This window comes from Ailuropoda melanoleuca, chromosome X (assembly GCF_002007445.2).
Source record: "Ailuropoda melanoleuca isolate Jingjing chromosome X, ASM200744v2, whole genome shotgun sequence".
NCBI classification, from domain to species: Eukaryota; Metazoa; Chordata; class Mammalia; order Carnivora; family Ursidae; genus Ailuropoda; species Ailuropoda melanoleuca.
The window spans coordinates 75,747,366-75,764,003 of NC_048238.1; the positions used below are offsets into that span (position 1 = coordinate 75,747,366).

Consider the following 16,638-nt stretch of genomic DNA (forward strand, 5'->3'; position numbering starts at 1 on the left):
TTCAATTGTCTTTCATCTGTTCTTTCATTTCCTCCAATCCATAAGGAAAAAAATGTGTTTACTAAGACTGAGAAAAGTAATGGGATGTGTTTCCAACTCATTAATCTGAAATATGGTCTCACTCTTGTCTGATCTCGTTTGGAACAGTTCTAAATTGTTTAACTTAGAAATTTCAACTAGGCTGCCCCCCTTTAAATATCAGATTCATTATTCTCTATTTTATATCACATATATTCATCCCTTAACAATAATGACAACAACCATTATAATAATAAGCACATTTAATGGAAGAATCTCAAAGCATTTTGCAGATATTTGGTTCTCTGAACAAGCCCACTATAGGCAAGTAGGAAGAGAATACCACAACAGCCCAATCTTCACTAGCTGGCAACCAACTCATCCTAAGTCTCAAATAATTGGACTGTTTGGAGCCACTCTGTTTTCAAAAGAAGTGAACAACTTTAAAATATACTCATATCACTCATTCTTACATTTATTCTACCCTCACTTTACCAGGCGTGGAAATATAGAAATGGCTCTGTCCTTCAGGAGCTCACAGTGCAGTTAAATAAAAACGCTGTTGGGCCATGTTTTGGGCTCTAAGTACAAGCCCAAATCTTCTGCCTCCTAAGCTCTTTTCCTCACAGTACCTAGTGCAGTGTCTCATACAAAACAGTTGTTCAGTAGATAGATTGTTCCATTCACTGGAAAACTCAACCCTTGAGCACTTGGAATACTCAAGTTGTCATTGGACCTCACTTTGCTAAAACATACTCTTTTTTTTTCTTTTTTAAAGATTGTATTTATTCATTCAACAGAGAGAGAGACAGCCAGCGAGAGAGGGAACACAGGGGGAACAGGAGAGGAAGAAGCAGGCTCCCAGTGGAGGAGCCTGACGTGGGCCTCGATCCCAGAACGCCAGGATCATGCCCTGAGCCGAAGGCAGACGCTTAACGACTGAGCCACCCAGGCGCCCCTGCTAAAACATACTCTTAAAACTCAAACTTGAGGATCCCAACCCCCAGGCACATTTGGCTGTTTTTCTTGAGATCTAGAGGCTATCAGGACAGTGTGCCAATTCCCAAGGGAGCTTTGTGGATGCCGGGATTGTCCAGATAGTTAGGTGAGTCCTGGGACACACACTGGGATGCCAAAACTAATGGTTGCAAAAGAGAATGGGAGTGTTATGGACTCAGGCAAGCTTCCAAATCAAAGAGTATGCCGAGGAGCCCCAGGGGCTCTCTGAGGTTTTGGAGCCCATCCAGGAGAATTCTTAGAATCCTAGCTCTCTGTTTACCCACCCTATTTCCAAAATTCTGCTGAAGAGAGAGAAAGGGGGGGNAAAGGGGGGGGGGGGGGGAAACAAGTATGCAACAACTAAAACCTAAAGCAAACCCTTTGACTTGGTATCAATCCCTAGGCAGTCCCAGAGAAAACCGCCCCCCCCACCAAATAATCGCATCTTACTTTGACCTGACACTTTTAAGACATTTTGGCATCTCCTGTCTTCTTAGTTCTCACAAAAACTCTGGAAGGTGGGTTTATTATCAACCTCATTCTGCAAACTGGGACACTGAGTTTCATGGAAATTAAATGACTTGTCAATAAGCAGGCATAGCTGGAACTTGAACCCAATTTTACTAAACTCCAAGTTTTATTTATTTTCTTTTTACTACAACTTAGCTATTTTTTTATTGAGGTATAACTGACATACAACATTATATTAGTTTCAGCTGTACAATATAATGATTTGATACGTATATATATGATAAAATGCTCATCACAATAAGTCTAGTTAACATCTTAGACTCCAAATTTTAAATGCTCTTCCTTCTATATCACATAGCTTTTCCAACACACTGGAGTCAAGGGACTGGTCCAGAGGCCAAAAAGCAACTGTTGGGAATTTTAAAGCTTGTGATTAATGAGCTTCTTGATAATCACGGGTCAGAAGAGGACTCTATGTGAAGAAATGGAAGCACAGAGAGGATAAAGTTACTTGTCCAATGTCACACACTAAGTCACTGATGGGACAAGAACTACAGACCAGACCTCTGACCTTCATGACTCTGCCAATACAATCCCACTACTTCTTCTTCTTCTTCTTTTTTTTGGGGNCTTTTTTTTTTTTTTTGGGGGGGGGGGAGGGAGGTAGGGAGGGGCAGAAGGAAAAGGAGAGAGAGAGAAAATCTTAATCAAGCTCCACACCCAGCACAAAGCCCAAAACAGGGCTCGATCTCACAACCCTTAGATCATGACCTGAGCCAAAATCAGGAGTCAGATACTTAACCGACTAAGCCACCCAGGCTCCCCCAAGCTCATTACTTCTTAGCTCAATTGCTGGTATGTGTGTGCGTGTGCATATGTGTGGCTGCACGTGCTTACACATGTGCAAACTTGTGCATGTGAGTTTAGGGGTTGAAGATAGCAGTGGAAGAGGTTGGGGAATAAAGAGAAATCACAAATAAAATAGGACTACTGCTTAGGGCCTTAGAATCAAATACTATTTAGCCCCAGAATTCAGAGACAAGACACAAGTGCTCACCTCTGGCAAGGATGTAAACTGGCTCAGAACAACCATTTGGGAAAGTCTTCTCAGAATGTAAATTTACCTAAGAGGCCCTAGTAAATACAACTGATAAGCCTAGATATATACAAAGTCTCAGCAAGAAGCTTCAAACTTGTCAGAAAAACAGTAACTGAAATAGGACTCATGTAAGAGAAGAGGTAATAAGATGACTTATCACCGGGCTGTTAGGAGAGAAATATCGGAAAAAGCAGAATTGGCCAGTTAAGCACTGATGATTTGTTGCCAGTACAGTACAAGAGGGGGTTGGGGTGTGTAGTAGGACAACTCCTCAGAGAGGCTGAGCTTGTCACCTCTAAATGAGTCCTCCCCCAACCTACCTCAACTTCCTCAGTTTGATATCTTTCTTTGTAAACCCCACCCACCTAATTACTCAACTGCACTCTGTTCTCTTCTCTCACCCAACCAAATCCACACTTTTGATTCCACTAGGGGAAGCGACAAAGTGTCATCACTCCAATGAAGGAGATGGAGTGGGAAAAGAATGTTGTTACTGGATCCAATCCTTGAGCCCAAGAGAAGAGACTCTGATGGAGGAATTTCAAATATCAGCCAGCTGGAAGGAGAGGATGTTTTCAACTATCGCCTTTGCCACCACACCTGGCAGGCTATCAAATGTAGTCCTTCTGACCAGCAACACAGAGTGAATGAGGGATGGAAATGTTGAATCAGAATTTCTGAAGTGTACTGGTGATGTGGTCTTATTGGGGATATACTGCATGCCCCCGAGTGACAAGGAATCTCCTGTCCCCCAGTCCCTACTATGTAACATCCAACATCTGCCTCTGGTCAGGGGCAGGGATACAGAGGCAGACAGGATCTCCCATTTTCTTTCTTCTTTGAGACTTCCTATTCTCTTCTTCATATTGCCCCTTCCTTTCCCCTGGGGCCCCCCTCTCTTCTCTCTCAGTATCTCTCCCTTTTGATCAGGAAGCCTCTACCCCCTCAATAAGCAAGGCTTGACATGGCCTTAGGGGAAGCTTCTCCCTACCTCTTCCTCCAACTTGCTATAGCAGGTTCCCAAATTCCCTGGGGTAAGGGAAACTGTGAAGCTGCAAAGGGCCCTTTTGAAGTAGTCCTGTTTTTGTACTCAAAACACCCAAAGATATGATTCTTCCTCACTGGAATTTGGGGGGCAATAAAAGCCATGGGGGTGGGGCCGTATTTTTCCTTTTCAGTTTCAAAAGTGTCACCTCTTTAGCTCTTCAGCTTTTCGATGATAGAATATGTACCCAGCAATACAGAGAGGCAAGTGCCTCAGGAAATAAAGCCGTCTTTGTCCTCCTCTGCTAAGAAATGTCAATATATAGAGGGATCGCAAAAACCTTGAGTGAGGTGATTCACTATTTAAGTAATTTTACCACTCCTATCATCTCACTGGGTTCTCTGCAGAGGTGGGATAGGAACCTCTGTCCCCTCATAAATGACTCATCCCATCTGCTAGAAGATATTAAGATCTATTGGAAGAGACAAACCAGAACTAGCCAGAAAAGGAACTGATGAACCAGAATCAAGTCTTCCAACCTCTAACTTCTGAAATCCTTTTACATGTAAATTGCCACCATCTGAGGAAGGCTTGCCAATGACAGAAACAAGTTGTGCATCCCTCAGTACCTGGGTTTTGGTTTGCCCAAGTGTAATGACTGAGAAAATAATTTTCATGCACAATGGTACCATAGAAAGTGTACCGAATGGGAAGTCAGACTTCCTGGGTTTTGGCCTGATTCTGCCATCAGCTGACTGTGTGACCCTGATCAAGTAACTTCACCTCTCTGGGCCTTGGTTCTTCGTCTAAAAATGAAGAAGTTAGATGATCAGCTCTCTAGAGCCTCTTACAAATGGGGAAGTCAGGGGCTCTGGAGTTATCCAGAGGAAAATGAAAAGAATCCAGTGGAGATAGCAAAAAAGAAAAAAAGAAAAAAGAAAATTATTCTAATCTTGAATCCCAGATCAAGGGATAGTCCTAACAGAAAGAAAAGATGCTGCAAAATGTCTTTCACAGGAACTGACTTTATTCCTCCTGGTCCTTGGGGGAAGACATAAAACCTGTCTATAAACGGAGGGGGGGGACTGTTAATAGTGTGGATGAAAAATTAGAAAGGTGGCCACTGAGCAGGCAAATAGAAAACCCAAACTCACTAATACTTTAGCTTATTGAATCATGTCTGGAACTGCCAAAGATTAAATAAAATGGAAGTTAGATGATGTAAATAATAGTGCAGCTCACTGAAAAGCCAAATTCTGCGCTATCCTTTAAGAGAGAAAGATGCAGCTCATAGTCTGAAAACTTCAGAAGGAGTTCTAACAGTCCTCCTCATGTGGTCATATTTTAAAGGGAAGAAAACTGAAGCAAAAAGGAACAATCTCTCGGCAACTGCAAATAGGGGTGGAAATTCTGTCCAAATTATAGCTCTAAGTCTCAGACATCCAGGTAAACTCTTTCAGCAGACCATGACCTCTCCAGAAGCAGGTGGTCCAAGTGATTTGATTTAAAAAAACAAAAAACAAAAAGACATTATACCCTGAGCTCTGTCCTTCCTCGAAGCTCCACTTCATAGCCCTCACTCAGAGCTTGAAGAATTGTCACGGTGCTGTGACTGACATGAATGCGGTAAGCTGTAAAGCAAAGACAGACATGACTTTGGATGCTTCCAGGTGGAATCAATGAGAAAATATTAATGTAATAAATACCCCCACTCCTAAATGAATGAGACCCTAGGAAAAGTCCCTGAGCTTCAGGTAGGGTTTCACAGGAGGAAGAACGGGGAATGGTGGCCTTCCTCACCAGGCCCAAATAAGGTGTTAGCTATAGCACCTATCAGCCTCCTAGACACTATCTCAGATGAAAGGCCATGCAATATAAAGGTGTTAATTTAACTCGAGGGTTGTGATTGAGAAACCAGCTACCACTACTGTGCTCTCAGCTGAAATGTGACCTCCTCAGAGGGAAGTTAGGTTTCAGCAGCTTCTTCCACAGGCTGCTGCTAAAGCAGAGCTCCCAAGGTCTACATATCCTACTTAAGAGACAACAGGGTGTCTTTTTACATACACATCCATACAGCTATCTTCCAACATTACTGCACTTAAAATAGAACATCAATAAAATTGTCCCAGGACCTCAGTCAACATTCTGTGACAATTGTACATTTATAGCTTTCCTTTGGGTAGATGCTTCTAGATGTATACACACACGAATGTATTATTTTCCAACTAATGAGCCCCACCTGGGATAAGAATGTTACATGGAGAACTACGATGAAAAATTTTATGTAGAAACTAAGTGTAATTCCTCGGTGAAGAACAAACATTTATTATTAACTCAGGTAGAATCCTTGACTTTCTTGAAAACTGTTATCCTATGAAGTAGGACCTGTTCAAGTTGAGTCTTAAATAAAAATCCAAGACTTATTCCTACACACACTTGAGAAAATTTAATTCTTTTACAAGCTGAGAACAATCTAAGTAGGAAGGCATGGCTGGAAAGAACAGCAAGAAATTTCTGCTGTGTGTTCACGTAATAACTTTCACATAACAACATAGTAACTCTCCTTCCAGCTCAGTACTGTTGTTTGTGTCTTCCTCACTAACTCATGGTCACCCAAAACCTCTGCTCAAAATGGGTTGCTAAAAGCCACATGCTCGTCTAGGTGTCCTTAGCCAGCCCCATGTATGCCATTCCATTAGCATCTGGTTGTCAGTCATAATCCTACTAGTGGGGAACACACAGGTCAAAAGAGAGAGATAGCTCATTCTAACGAGCACCCAGGTGTGTGGCAAGGAGACTCACTCCAGGACAGGGTCACCAGTTACTTCCATTCCAGAATCAATGAATTCAACTGGGCATAACGGAGATACTGATGAAATTAATTTTTAATAGACCTCTGACATGTCCTGGTCTCATATCCAACATGAGGCTACCTCTTTGCAAAACTTCAATCAGGTGTGAAGCTTAATGCCCTATCTTGGTCACAGTCATTAGTTTCCAGAAAAGCACACTAACCAGCTCCTTTAGTGCTGAGACCACATGTGCCTGCTTCTTTGTGTCCCTCACGATGCCTTCCATTGCATAGTCAGTGCTTAATAAACACCTGCTGTGCGTGATTCACTCCATTTTCTTCTTCCTAGCTGATCTCTGGGCAAGGTGCTACCTAAATCTGAAAATTCAATTTCTGCTCTCAGCTCTGTATTTCCAATGTGAAATAACTGGAGTTTCCCTGGTGCAGACCGGAATATGACTTCAGTGTTCTACAAGCTTACATCTGTCTAGAGTGCTGTGCCAAATTCGCATTGCGTTTCCACGATCAATTTCGCTTCATCTTGGGTTGCACTTCAAGAGCAAAGTCATATGCATGCAGCAGTTCCTGGATGACTACTTCCATGGCTTCTGCCATGTCTGTGGAGTTTGAAGACTTTCCCAGATGTCAGAAAATTTATTCTGACAACAGCTTCTAAGTTCCGTGCTGCCTCCTTAATCATGGCCGCACAGGCTAGATTGACTAAGACTGGACCCATTGTGCAAGCCTGTTTCTGCACATGAGTGATGAGGAGTGGGGTCAAACAGGGCACCACCCACTGTGATATAGGCCACCATATCATCAGTGACTAGTTTGCATATACTTCCGGAGTTTGGGAAGAGCTTGTCTTGCCTAGTAGCTGCCAAAGCCAGGGCTGTTAAGAGCTTCAGTGTTTTTTAATAGAAAACCCATGAAAACTGTATATAGAACCTATTATTGTTTTCTATGCTTTCCTGTATTAGCGTAAACAAATTGCTTTGCTCAACCATGGTTAAGGTAAAGGCATGTGATTCTGACATTGCCTTAGTAGTGTCAGTAAATTACCGATAAAGAGGTGCCGGCAACAGACAGATGGCATAAAGATTTGTACAGTTTTATTCTCAATGAAGAGGGGGGGAGATGGTATCTTTGACACCATGCCTGTTTTGATAAAAACTAAAGATTTTATATACAGGCAAATTAGAATGAATTATTTCAGATTTCCAAGCTCCTTAAGTGGAGGGATTATTGCTAGCTAAAGTCAAGGGGGCTATTTGATAAAACCAGAACTTCTAGGATCCTAACTAGTTCTAAAAGAGAACTAGAGCAGCAAACAGCAGTCAGGTGGGAGGCAGCTGGTTCTGGGTGTGTCTCCACAAACTAGTTGAAAAACTAAAAATGCCAGTCCCTTACTTTTTCTTTTTTCAACATGACTTCCCCGAATCCACCAGGCCGGCCAAATTTTTTCTTTACCCAAAGGACATTTTTAGCTGTTTCGATCAAATTGACTGACTGTTTCATTATCACTTAGCTACAGCTTCATTTCTAGAGCAAGAAAGGTATATGTTTAATCCAACATCACCCCCTACTGGCTTGCCATTAGAGACCAGGAAATATGTGTGTAAAATCTTAATCTTCTCAAATTATCTTTTATTTCTTTAAAAAACATTAAAACATCAGGTATCCTGCTCCCCTTCCCCCTCTTGAAAAATAATCACTTTTCCAACAGTAGGAGGTTACCATCCCATCCCATCACTTAGGTACTCACGTAACCCTGTTGATTCCATCCGAGAAGCTGTGTTCACAGTGTCTCCAAACAGACAGTATCTGGGCATGGTGAGGCCCACCACTCCAGCAACAACCGGCCCTGTAGAGTAGCAGTCAGTTGGGATCACAGTCAACAGGTATACATCAAATGCTAATAGATGAACACTGCCAAAGGAAGGAATGTAGCTGCATAAAAGGACAAAGTTGCCACCAAATAGCTCTGGGAATCTGAAGAAAGTCCTACAATAAATAATAAACGTTTTGCCCTCCAAGAAAGCAAGTTTATAATGACGCAGACATGACTACCCTTCTGATTTATATTCTTATTCCAAGTCACAGTTACACCCAAGATACTTACATCTGTCAACAGGGACAAATAAGCATAAAAGCCAAACCAGAAAGGCCTGGGCAGGGACTCAGGATCCAAGCATGTTTGTTGCAATAAAAAAAAAGTGACCCTCTTATGTCTTAGGGTCAGAAGGAGGGATCTCATGGGGCTATTTATTTCCCAGGAGAACTATTGCTAAGACAATTGGAAAATCTGAAAAGAAGTAGAACTGACTTTCAATCATTTGTGTTAGGGGCATGGACAAGCAGCATATATAGATAGTCCAAGAATATATTCTATTTACTCTTAGAATGTGTTTTGTTCTTGCATTTCAATATGGCCATGTTAGGTGTTCAGATAGTGAACATTACTTGAAAAAAACTTCAGCAACCATACTGAAAACCTAATTCAGGAGTATCTAAAAAGTTCTCCACCCTTACTTTTCTGGCCTCTGCTCCCTTCCTATTTAAAATTGTTCAGCATTATCTTTTTGCTATTTCCTGAGTTAAAGAAAGTAATTAAACATTTTTCCTTCAAAAAGTTCTTTCTTTAATTTATAAGGATAAAAATAAATAAGAACTACAAAACTTATGTTTTTCATTTTAATTCATTTCTCACCCTTTCATATGCATTCATTGAGCACTGAGCTAGGCTCCAAGGGAAATAAAAAAGAAATTTAACACACAGTCTCAGTTCTTTAGGAGTTTATAGTCTAATTAAAGAGACTACTAAACAGGAAGCAATTAAGCAACAACCCAAGACAATGTATGGTTGAAAGTAAGATAAGTGGGAGGGGGTGCTTATTAGGACCTGGTTCAGTCAAGAACGGTCCAAAGGAGAAGACAGGATTTTATTTGAATTGTGATGGGTGGGTAAGATTTAAGTAGGAGAAAAGGGACAAGAATCAAAGATTTGTGGTTTGGATTGAGCATGGAATTTTGGGAAGCTTTTAGAGAAAGCAGTCTGCTTAGTTCAGGGGCTAAGGAAAAACTGGAGACAAGATTGGATATTGGGCTGTACAAGATGGAAGACCTTGAACCACTAGAGAATTTTGAGCAGGGAATTCCATGACAAAAATGATTTTTCCTTTTTTCTTCTCAGATCAGTGTATAGAATGCATTGAAAGGGGAGAAAGTAAAATCAGGGAAACCTGTTAGGTAGCTATAATGCAAGCGCAAGGTTATGAGTACTGGGAAGGAGGAGATGATGGGAAGGGGGTGGGCAGAAAGGGAAGGTGAAAGAGAGACATATGAAAGGAGAATCAACAGACTTGTTGGCTGTCTGACAACCATGAGAAAATTGGCATTGGCTTATGGTTTGTGGGGAAAGGTGACTTGAACTTTTAGATACGTTGAATTCAAAATAATGGTGAATCATCTAAGAAGAAATGTGCTGAGGAGTGTTGGTGATATGGAACTGAAACACAAATGAGAGATGAGGGCTTTTCTTTAAAAGAAAAATACTGAACACTTGCTGTGTGCTAAGCATTCAGGATGCAAACATGAGTCAGATATGGTTCCTGCCATCAAGAAGCTTATAGAGTCTAGGGGCACCTGGCTGGCTCAGTTGGAAAAGCATGTGATTCTTGATCTCGGGGTCATGAGTTCAAGCCCCACATTGGGCATGGAGTCTACTTAAAATTTTTTAACTCTTTTTAAAAGATTTTATCTATTTAGTTTAGAGAGAGAGAGAGCACTCATACATGAGCAAACAAGGGGGGCAGGGCAGGGGAAGAGGGAGAGAGGTTCTCAAGCAGACTCCCTGCTGAGTGTGGAGCCTGATGTGGGGCTCAATCCCACGACCCTGAGATCATGATTTAAGCCAAAACCAAGAGTTGAATGCTCAACCAACTGAGCCACCCAGGCACCCTCCCCCCAAAAAACGTTTTAAGAACCTTATGGTCTAATGGAAGGAGAAACAAGTAAACACAGATTATGCTGATGACTATGAGAAGAATGGATAGAAAGAAGCAAGAGTGGAAGCGAGGAGATGTTATTGCAGTGATCCAAGCAAAAGATGCTGGTGGCTAGACTTGAGTCATGAGAGTCAAGTAGAGACAAGACAGATTCAAGAAATATTTAAAAGTTAAAATGCTCAAGACTTGGTAAACGGTTGAATGGTGAAAGGCAGGGTGAGGGATGAGTCAAGGAGGATGACTCCCAAAACTAACTGGAATAACTAGGTGGACAGTGGTACCACCAACTAAAATAGAGAATAAATACAGGAAGAGGAGGAAGCGTATGTGGGAAGAAAATAATTCTGTTTTGGATTTGAGTCTGAGGTCCATGTAGAGCATTCAGGTGGAAATTTCAGCAGCAAGTTTGATATACAAGGCTGAAGCTTAAGGGAGAAGACATGTACAGAGTGGGGCTGGAAGTCATCAGTTAAACCACAGACATGATTGAGAGAAGAGTATGTAAGGGGAGAAAAACAGTAGATGAAAGACAGAACCTTGGGGAATATCAATATTTAAGGGACAGGTAGAGACAGAAGAGATTATCAAACAATGGTACAAAATGAAAGCCAGGTTGGACTGGTTGAGAAACATATCAAGACATGCGGAGAGCAAGGAGACCACAACTCAGAGCTTTGCAGAAAATGGGTGAGCAGCCACAGTTAGAAAGCAGGAGTTGCCGGGAAAGCCAGTGAATGAAATGGAGAAAAAGCATTCAGAGAGTGAGGAGCACATCATAAAAGCCAGTTGAGGGAAGTTTTAGGCATAAAGTAATCAGGGGTGCACTACCCGTTTTCTAGTCTTCCCTTGAGGCACATAGGAAATGTTGGCTCTAACAAGAAAGGTAGATTGAAAGCGTTTGGTACCTAGAACAAGGGCTGCTGCCCAATGGGGTAGTGCAGGTGCTGGGAAGAAAGTAAAACTTAGATAGGCATAAAGAAATTAGGCAGCACTAGACACCTGGATAATCCAGCTGCCAGTTATCAGGGAAGCACTACCTTCCCCGACCTTTTCTAATCTTCTCTTGAGGCACATGGCAATGTCTTTTCTTATTTTAGCTGGCTGTTGTTACCTGAATGCAGGCCTATTCGAATCCGGACTGGCACCTCTGGCATGTGTCTCATCTTAAAGGTACCCACAGAGCTCAGGATATCTAGGGACATGTTTGCGATCTCAGCTGCATGACGGCTGCCATTCCTCTTTGGGAGGCCTGAGGCCACCATGTAAGCATCTCCAATGGTCTCTACCTGGGAATCAGGGGAAATAGAATTAGCAGGCAAATAACACGTGTGTGTGTGTGTGTGTGTGTGTGTGTGTGTGAGTGTGTGTGTGTGTGTGTGTGTTTCACAGAGTTTAAGGGGTATGAGGGAGTCTTATTTCTTGTCAAGTGAGGAAGATGGGGAGAAACTGTCAGAGGTTCAAGGTCTGGCTACATATTAGAATCACTTAAGGAGCTTCATGAAAAAAAATTGATGTCTAGGTCCCACACCCATAGATTCTGAAATAAGCTACTTTGCAGATTCCTGGCTGGCCCTAGAGAATTATCAGGCCCCAAGTAATTCCCGGGAGAAGGAAAAGGGGAGATTTCTAGGAGTATCCATGGGTGTCCATGGAAGAACCCCCTAGGAGAAGGTGAATATGGCACTCCTCTAGCAAGCGTTTCTCTAGAAGATTTCTGGTAAATGAGCCAGGGCAGCCTTAAGGCAAGTATAGAGAAAGGGAAAAGGAGGTGGAAGAGATTCTTCCTTCTGCTTTGCATTGATAATATGATGAAGTCAGTTTTGTAGTCCCTTGGGTATGAGAGCTGAGTCTTTTTTCCCCCAGCTACCCCCTCCTCTCCTAGTGCCACCTCTCAAAGGGGCAGCAGAACCCTCCCTCAGCTGCTTTGAGCTGGACGCCAGTAAAGAAAGGCAAATCTGTATTCCTCATCTTCCCAAAAGAAGTGTGCTCACTCTTTTAGGTGACTAGTAAGTTGAAGCTTTTCAAGTAAATCCAAAAGATAAGTAAGCTGGAAGGACTTCCATGAAATGTGCCAGTCAGACTCTGCTAGTACAAGTTTGGATCCAGTTAAAATCCATGTTCTTCTAGACAACTGCACTCACGGAGTGCAATAGTTAAGACCATGAAACTCTGGTGTCATACTGCCTTAGTTAGAATCCCAGATGCACCGTTTACAAACTGTGTGGCCTTGCCAAGTCACTTAACTTCTCTGTGCTTTAATATCCTTATTTGTAAAATAGGGATAATGACAGTACCTACCTTATAGAGCTTTCTAAAGACTTAAATAACTTATTATACGCCAAAGCACTTAAAGCCTGCCTGATGGATAAGTGCAAGTGATCATCATCATCATTATCATCACCAAACTGATACGTCTTGACACAAGCCATGGAATGATGGCCGTGACTCAGCTCCAGAGAAAGTTTAGTAATCAGCAATAGGCCTCTCATCATGACTTTCTATATAGCCAGTAACAATGATGCGGTGAAACCATGGGACTTTGTACCTCACCATGCTTCCATCCAGGGCCTCCCTTTCCTGGTGCAATTGGAGAAAAGGATCTCTGCCTTCAAATAAGCATGCCTACCTGCACAGTGGAAGGCAACAGGTACAATGCAAATGTTATATGGAAGGCAGAGACTCACTGGCTGGCCATTATCAAAGAATAGTGGTCGACTCTTCCCCGAAACGAGTCAGTCACTCAGGAGTCCCCACAGATATGGATAAGGAGATTAGAAGGGCAGGGGGCATTGGCACTGCCTAGCCTTGGTGAGAGACTGCTGTGGAGGACTGTGGGTGGCATGAGCCAGCAGAAGGACACAGAAAGGGCAGAGGAAGTATAGAAAGGGAGCTGGTCGAGATTGGGTGGTGTCAGGAGAAGGGAAACTGAAAACAAATCACCAGCTTTGTAATTCTGCAGTAACCTTCTCACTTCCATTTCAGATTATCAAGTGCCAGGGGAGGTGATTCCAATTTTACAGGTAAAGAAAATGAAAACACAAACGGGTTTGGTGACTCACTGCTGGTTCAATTTTATTTCCTTTGCACTGTTGTTTTTAATAAACAGGACTGAAAAATTAGATTCCATTTTTGGATTTGGATAGTCCTGCTCTAACCTGGAAACAGCCCACTAACTCCCTACTGTAGCCATGAAGTACCAAAATATCTATGGTCTCACCCCTAAGACTTCCAACAATTGTCTGAACAGTATCAGCTGCATTGATTAAACCAGTGGCTGTGTTACTGCCCAAGCTGAATCATCTTTGATTTGAGTTTCAACTGAATTAGCTTTCGGTGATTTGTTTTTCTCTTCAGGCTGCTTGAGTTCAACAAGTTAAGACAGGTAGTCTGATTCCATGGATTTTTCCTCCACTGTGGTTTCCATGTGTGCTTCTTGATTAGTTTGCAGCTCCGGCTGATTGACAGGTATGATGTCTATTTCTGAGTCCTATTTAGGTGGGCGGCCTAGCCCTGAGGCGCTCTACCTGACCTGAAAGTGCCCTGTCTAATCTGAGATAAACACACTGCCCTGTGTGTGATTTGAGAGTTGGAACATTTCAGACTACTGTGAAGGATCCAATGAATGGAGGTACTCATTCCCCAGATCTACCTTGGTTCCTGGGACAGAGGAGCTGTCTAAAGTTTGGGATGCCTGGGGCATATTTCTCCATCAATAAGACAAGTATCCATGTTGCAGACAACGTGGAAAGGGCCTTGCAGAGCTATAAGATTTTTAGTCATTTTCTGTCTAGAGGTAAGACAACACATAAAAATCAAGGGTAAGGAGGCATGGCACTCAAATGAGTGAACACAGTCATCTGTTCTCTGCTCATCTTCTGCAACCTTGAATAGGAAGAGTGGAACTTGACAGCTGGAGGTGTGGCGGGAAGGTAGGAGCAGGGGGTTGCAACCTCATGGTTAATGACTTCCCTAGACCTCAGACCACTAGGTGGGCTCTTGGTTACCCTGTATCAATCCCAAAGACCCTCAGGTCTAATAGTTCTTCAACCTCTGTGATGCCAGAGTTCCCTCTTGTATGAAAACGGTACTTAAGAGAGCAAAGCAAATTTTAACAGCAGGTGTTAGAGCTACACAAGCTTCACGAAGATGAACTCTGTAGCAGTCACCAACTACAGGCAAAGCACCAATGTTTCTTCTGTCTCCCCTTCAGTACCTAGCATGAGACTGCCAACACTGTGGTTACTTAGCCACTGAAGTACAATAACCCGTTTGGCTTCAAACTCTTCTTAGTCTCAGTTCTAAAAACAGCTCAAGAGAAATCTGATTGGCAATCTCTTGCTCAGTTCATACTGTAAAGTGTGAAATTGTATGCATTCTGTCTGGCTTTCATTTTTAATAAGATACCAATGGAGTGGTATACTATTTAAATTTTACTTCCTTAATCAGAGAGGGAGGCAAACCACGAAAGACTCAACTCTGGGAAGCAAACTGAGCGTTGTTGGAGGGGAGGTGGGTGGGGGTATGGGGTAACTGGGTGGTGGGCATTAAGGAGGGTATGTGATGTGATGAGCGCTGGGTGTTATACGCAACTGATGAAGTATTGAACGCTACTTCTGAAACCGAAATAAATAAATAAATAAATAAATAAATAAATAAATAAATAAATTTTACTTCCCACATAACAACATTTACTAAAATTCTACCTTTTAATTTCGGAATTACAAGTCTCATATAAAAATTTCTCTCTAGAATATATTTCTCTGCTCAATAACTTACCTTGTAGACGTCATGACTGCCAATAATGGCATCAAAGAGTGTGTACAGGTCATTGAGAAGATCCACCACCTCGATGGGCTCACTCATGGCTGAGATGGTGGTGAAGCCCACGATGTCACTGAAGTACAAGGTGACTAAGTCAAAGCCCTCAGGTTCAACCGTGCAGCCCTTTTTGAGGGATTCAGCAACTGATCTGAAAAGCAGACACAGCTATTCCTCAGAGGACACAGGCCTCCCTGCATGCCACATACACATCTGCTAGAACACAATTTCTCCAAAAATCACTGTCAAGTAAATGATGAGGAATAGGATGTCATCTGGATGAAAACATTAATTCTTTAATTTAGTCTATAAATATATTTTGAGTGCTTATGATGTGCCAGGCACTGTGCCAGATGCTGGAATACAGCGCTGAACAGACAGCCCTGGTCTTTGTTTTTGTGGAGATTTTTCAGCTATCCTTCTTCCACAGCTGTCCCTTCACTCAGGGAACGATCCCAGGTGGTTGTTTTGCATGAGATCAGTTTCCCCAATTATCTCCCAGAAGATCATGTTACACCAGGATCAGGTGCCTTGGAAACTTTGGAAACAGTATCAACAGGTAAGGCTTTGAACTAAGGAAGGAAAAACCTAGAAAAACAACTCTGCTACTCTCTTCTAGGAGCTCAAAGAACTGACTCCTTTTAATTGGTCAGCTTCCAGGCAAAGTCATGAAGTGACACATAGAAAAACTGAAGCACCAAAAACTTAAGTGACCAGCATGCTCCACAGGTAGTGGGAAATTAGGAAGGTGTGCTCTACTCCCTTGGTTTCCAATTCATCTCTGATTTGAAGGTGTGACTCAAGCCTACTGGGGGTAGAGAGGGTGCAGGAAGGTGGGGGGGGTGGGAGCAGTTAGTTGATGGGTAATTTTTTTTTCTATTTTTAATAGAACACACTGATACAAGGATTCACACTCCTCAGGTGTTCACACATACGGTGGTAGCATCTGTGTTAGAAGCTTTTCCGTTTTCTGTTTTTCAATTTCCAGCTCTTCAGTCCGTTCTCGGATCAAATCTTCCAAGTTGCTAGAATATTGCTCCAACATCCGAAGCATGGAATCAATGATATTGGTCTTCTTCCCTTTATTGAAAGTTTTAAACTGGAAGTAAAACAGAAAAAGGAGCCAGGAGAATTTTTACTCTCTAAACTCAGAGATGATGGAGTAGGACCCCTTATCACAAATCCCTTCCTCTAAAAAGAAGTAAACCTAGGTATAGATAGGAAAAGTCACCATTCAAACTCATTGTTACCCTGGCCCATTCACAGGGCTCTTTTTCCCTTAGTAGCTCTTCCTCTACACTTCTGGCTCTTTGAAGTCTGAACAAAAGTGTTCTGGGAAGGATTCTCCTGCTCTCAGATACTGTCACATGAGTAGCAGTCACTTCAAAAGCAATAGGATCTTGTCTTGAGCCCAGGCCATTTGTGAGTGGGATAAGGGGAGAGAGGGCAG

General features: G+C 42.4%; 1 protein-coding gene across 1 annotated transcript in view; it reads right to left on the reverse strand.

Annotated features, from left to right (window-relative positions):
- Window positions 1-16,638, reverse strand: part of GUCY2F (guanylate cyclase 2F, retinal) — a 98,951-nt gene that overhangs the window by 1,310 nt on the left and 81,003 nt on the right. Inside the window, exons 12-16 of the mRNA XM_011230841.1 lie at window positions 16,124-16,287; window positions 15,147-15,339; window positions 11,482-11,656; window positions 8,129-8,227; window positions 5,109-5,203 (exon numbers count right to left, since the gene is read on the reverse strand). Of these exons, the coding sequence (XP_011229143.1) occupies window positions 5,109-5,203; window positions 8,129-8,227; window positions 11,482-11,656; window positions 15,147-15,339; window positions 16,124-16,287 (726 nt within the window). The remainder of the gene's footprint in view (window positions 1-5,108; window positions 5,204-8,128; window positions 8,228-11,481; window positions 11,657-15,146; window positions 15,340-16,123; window positions 16,288-16,638) is intronic.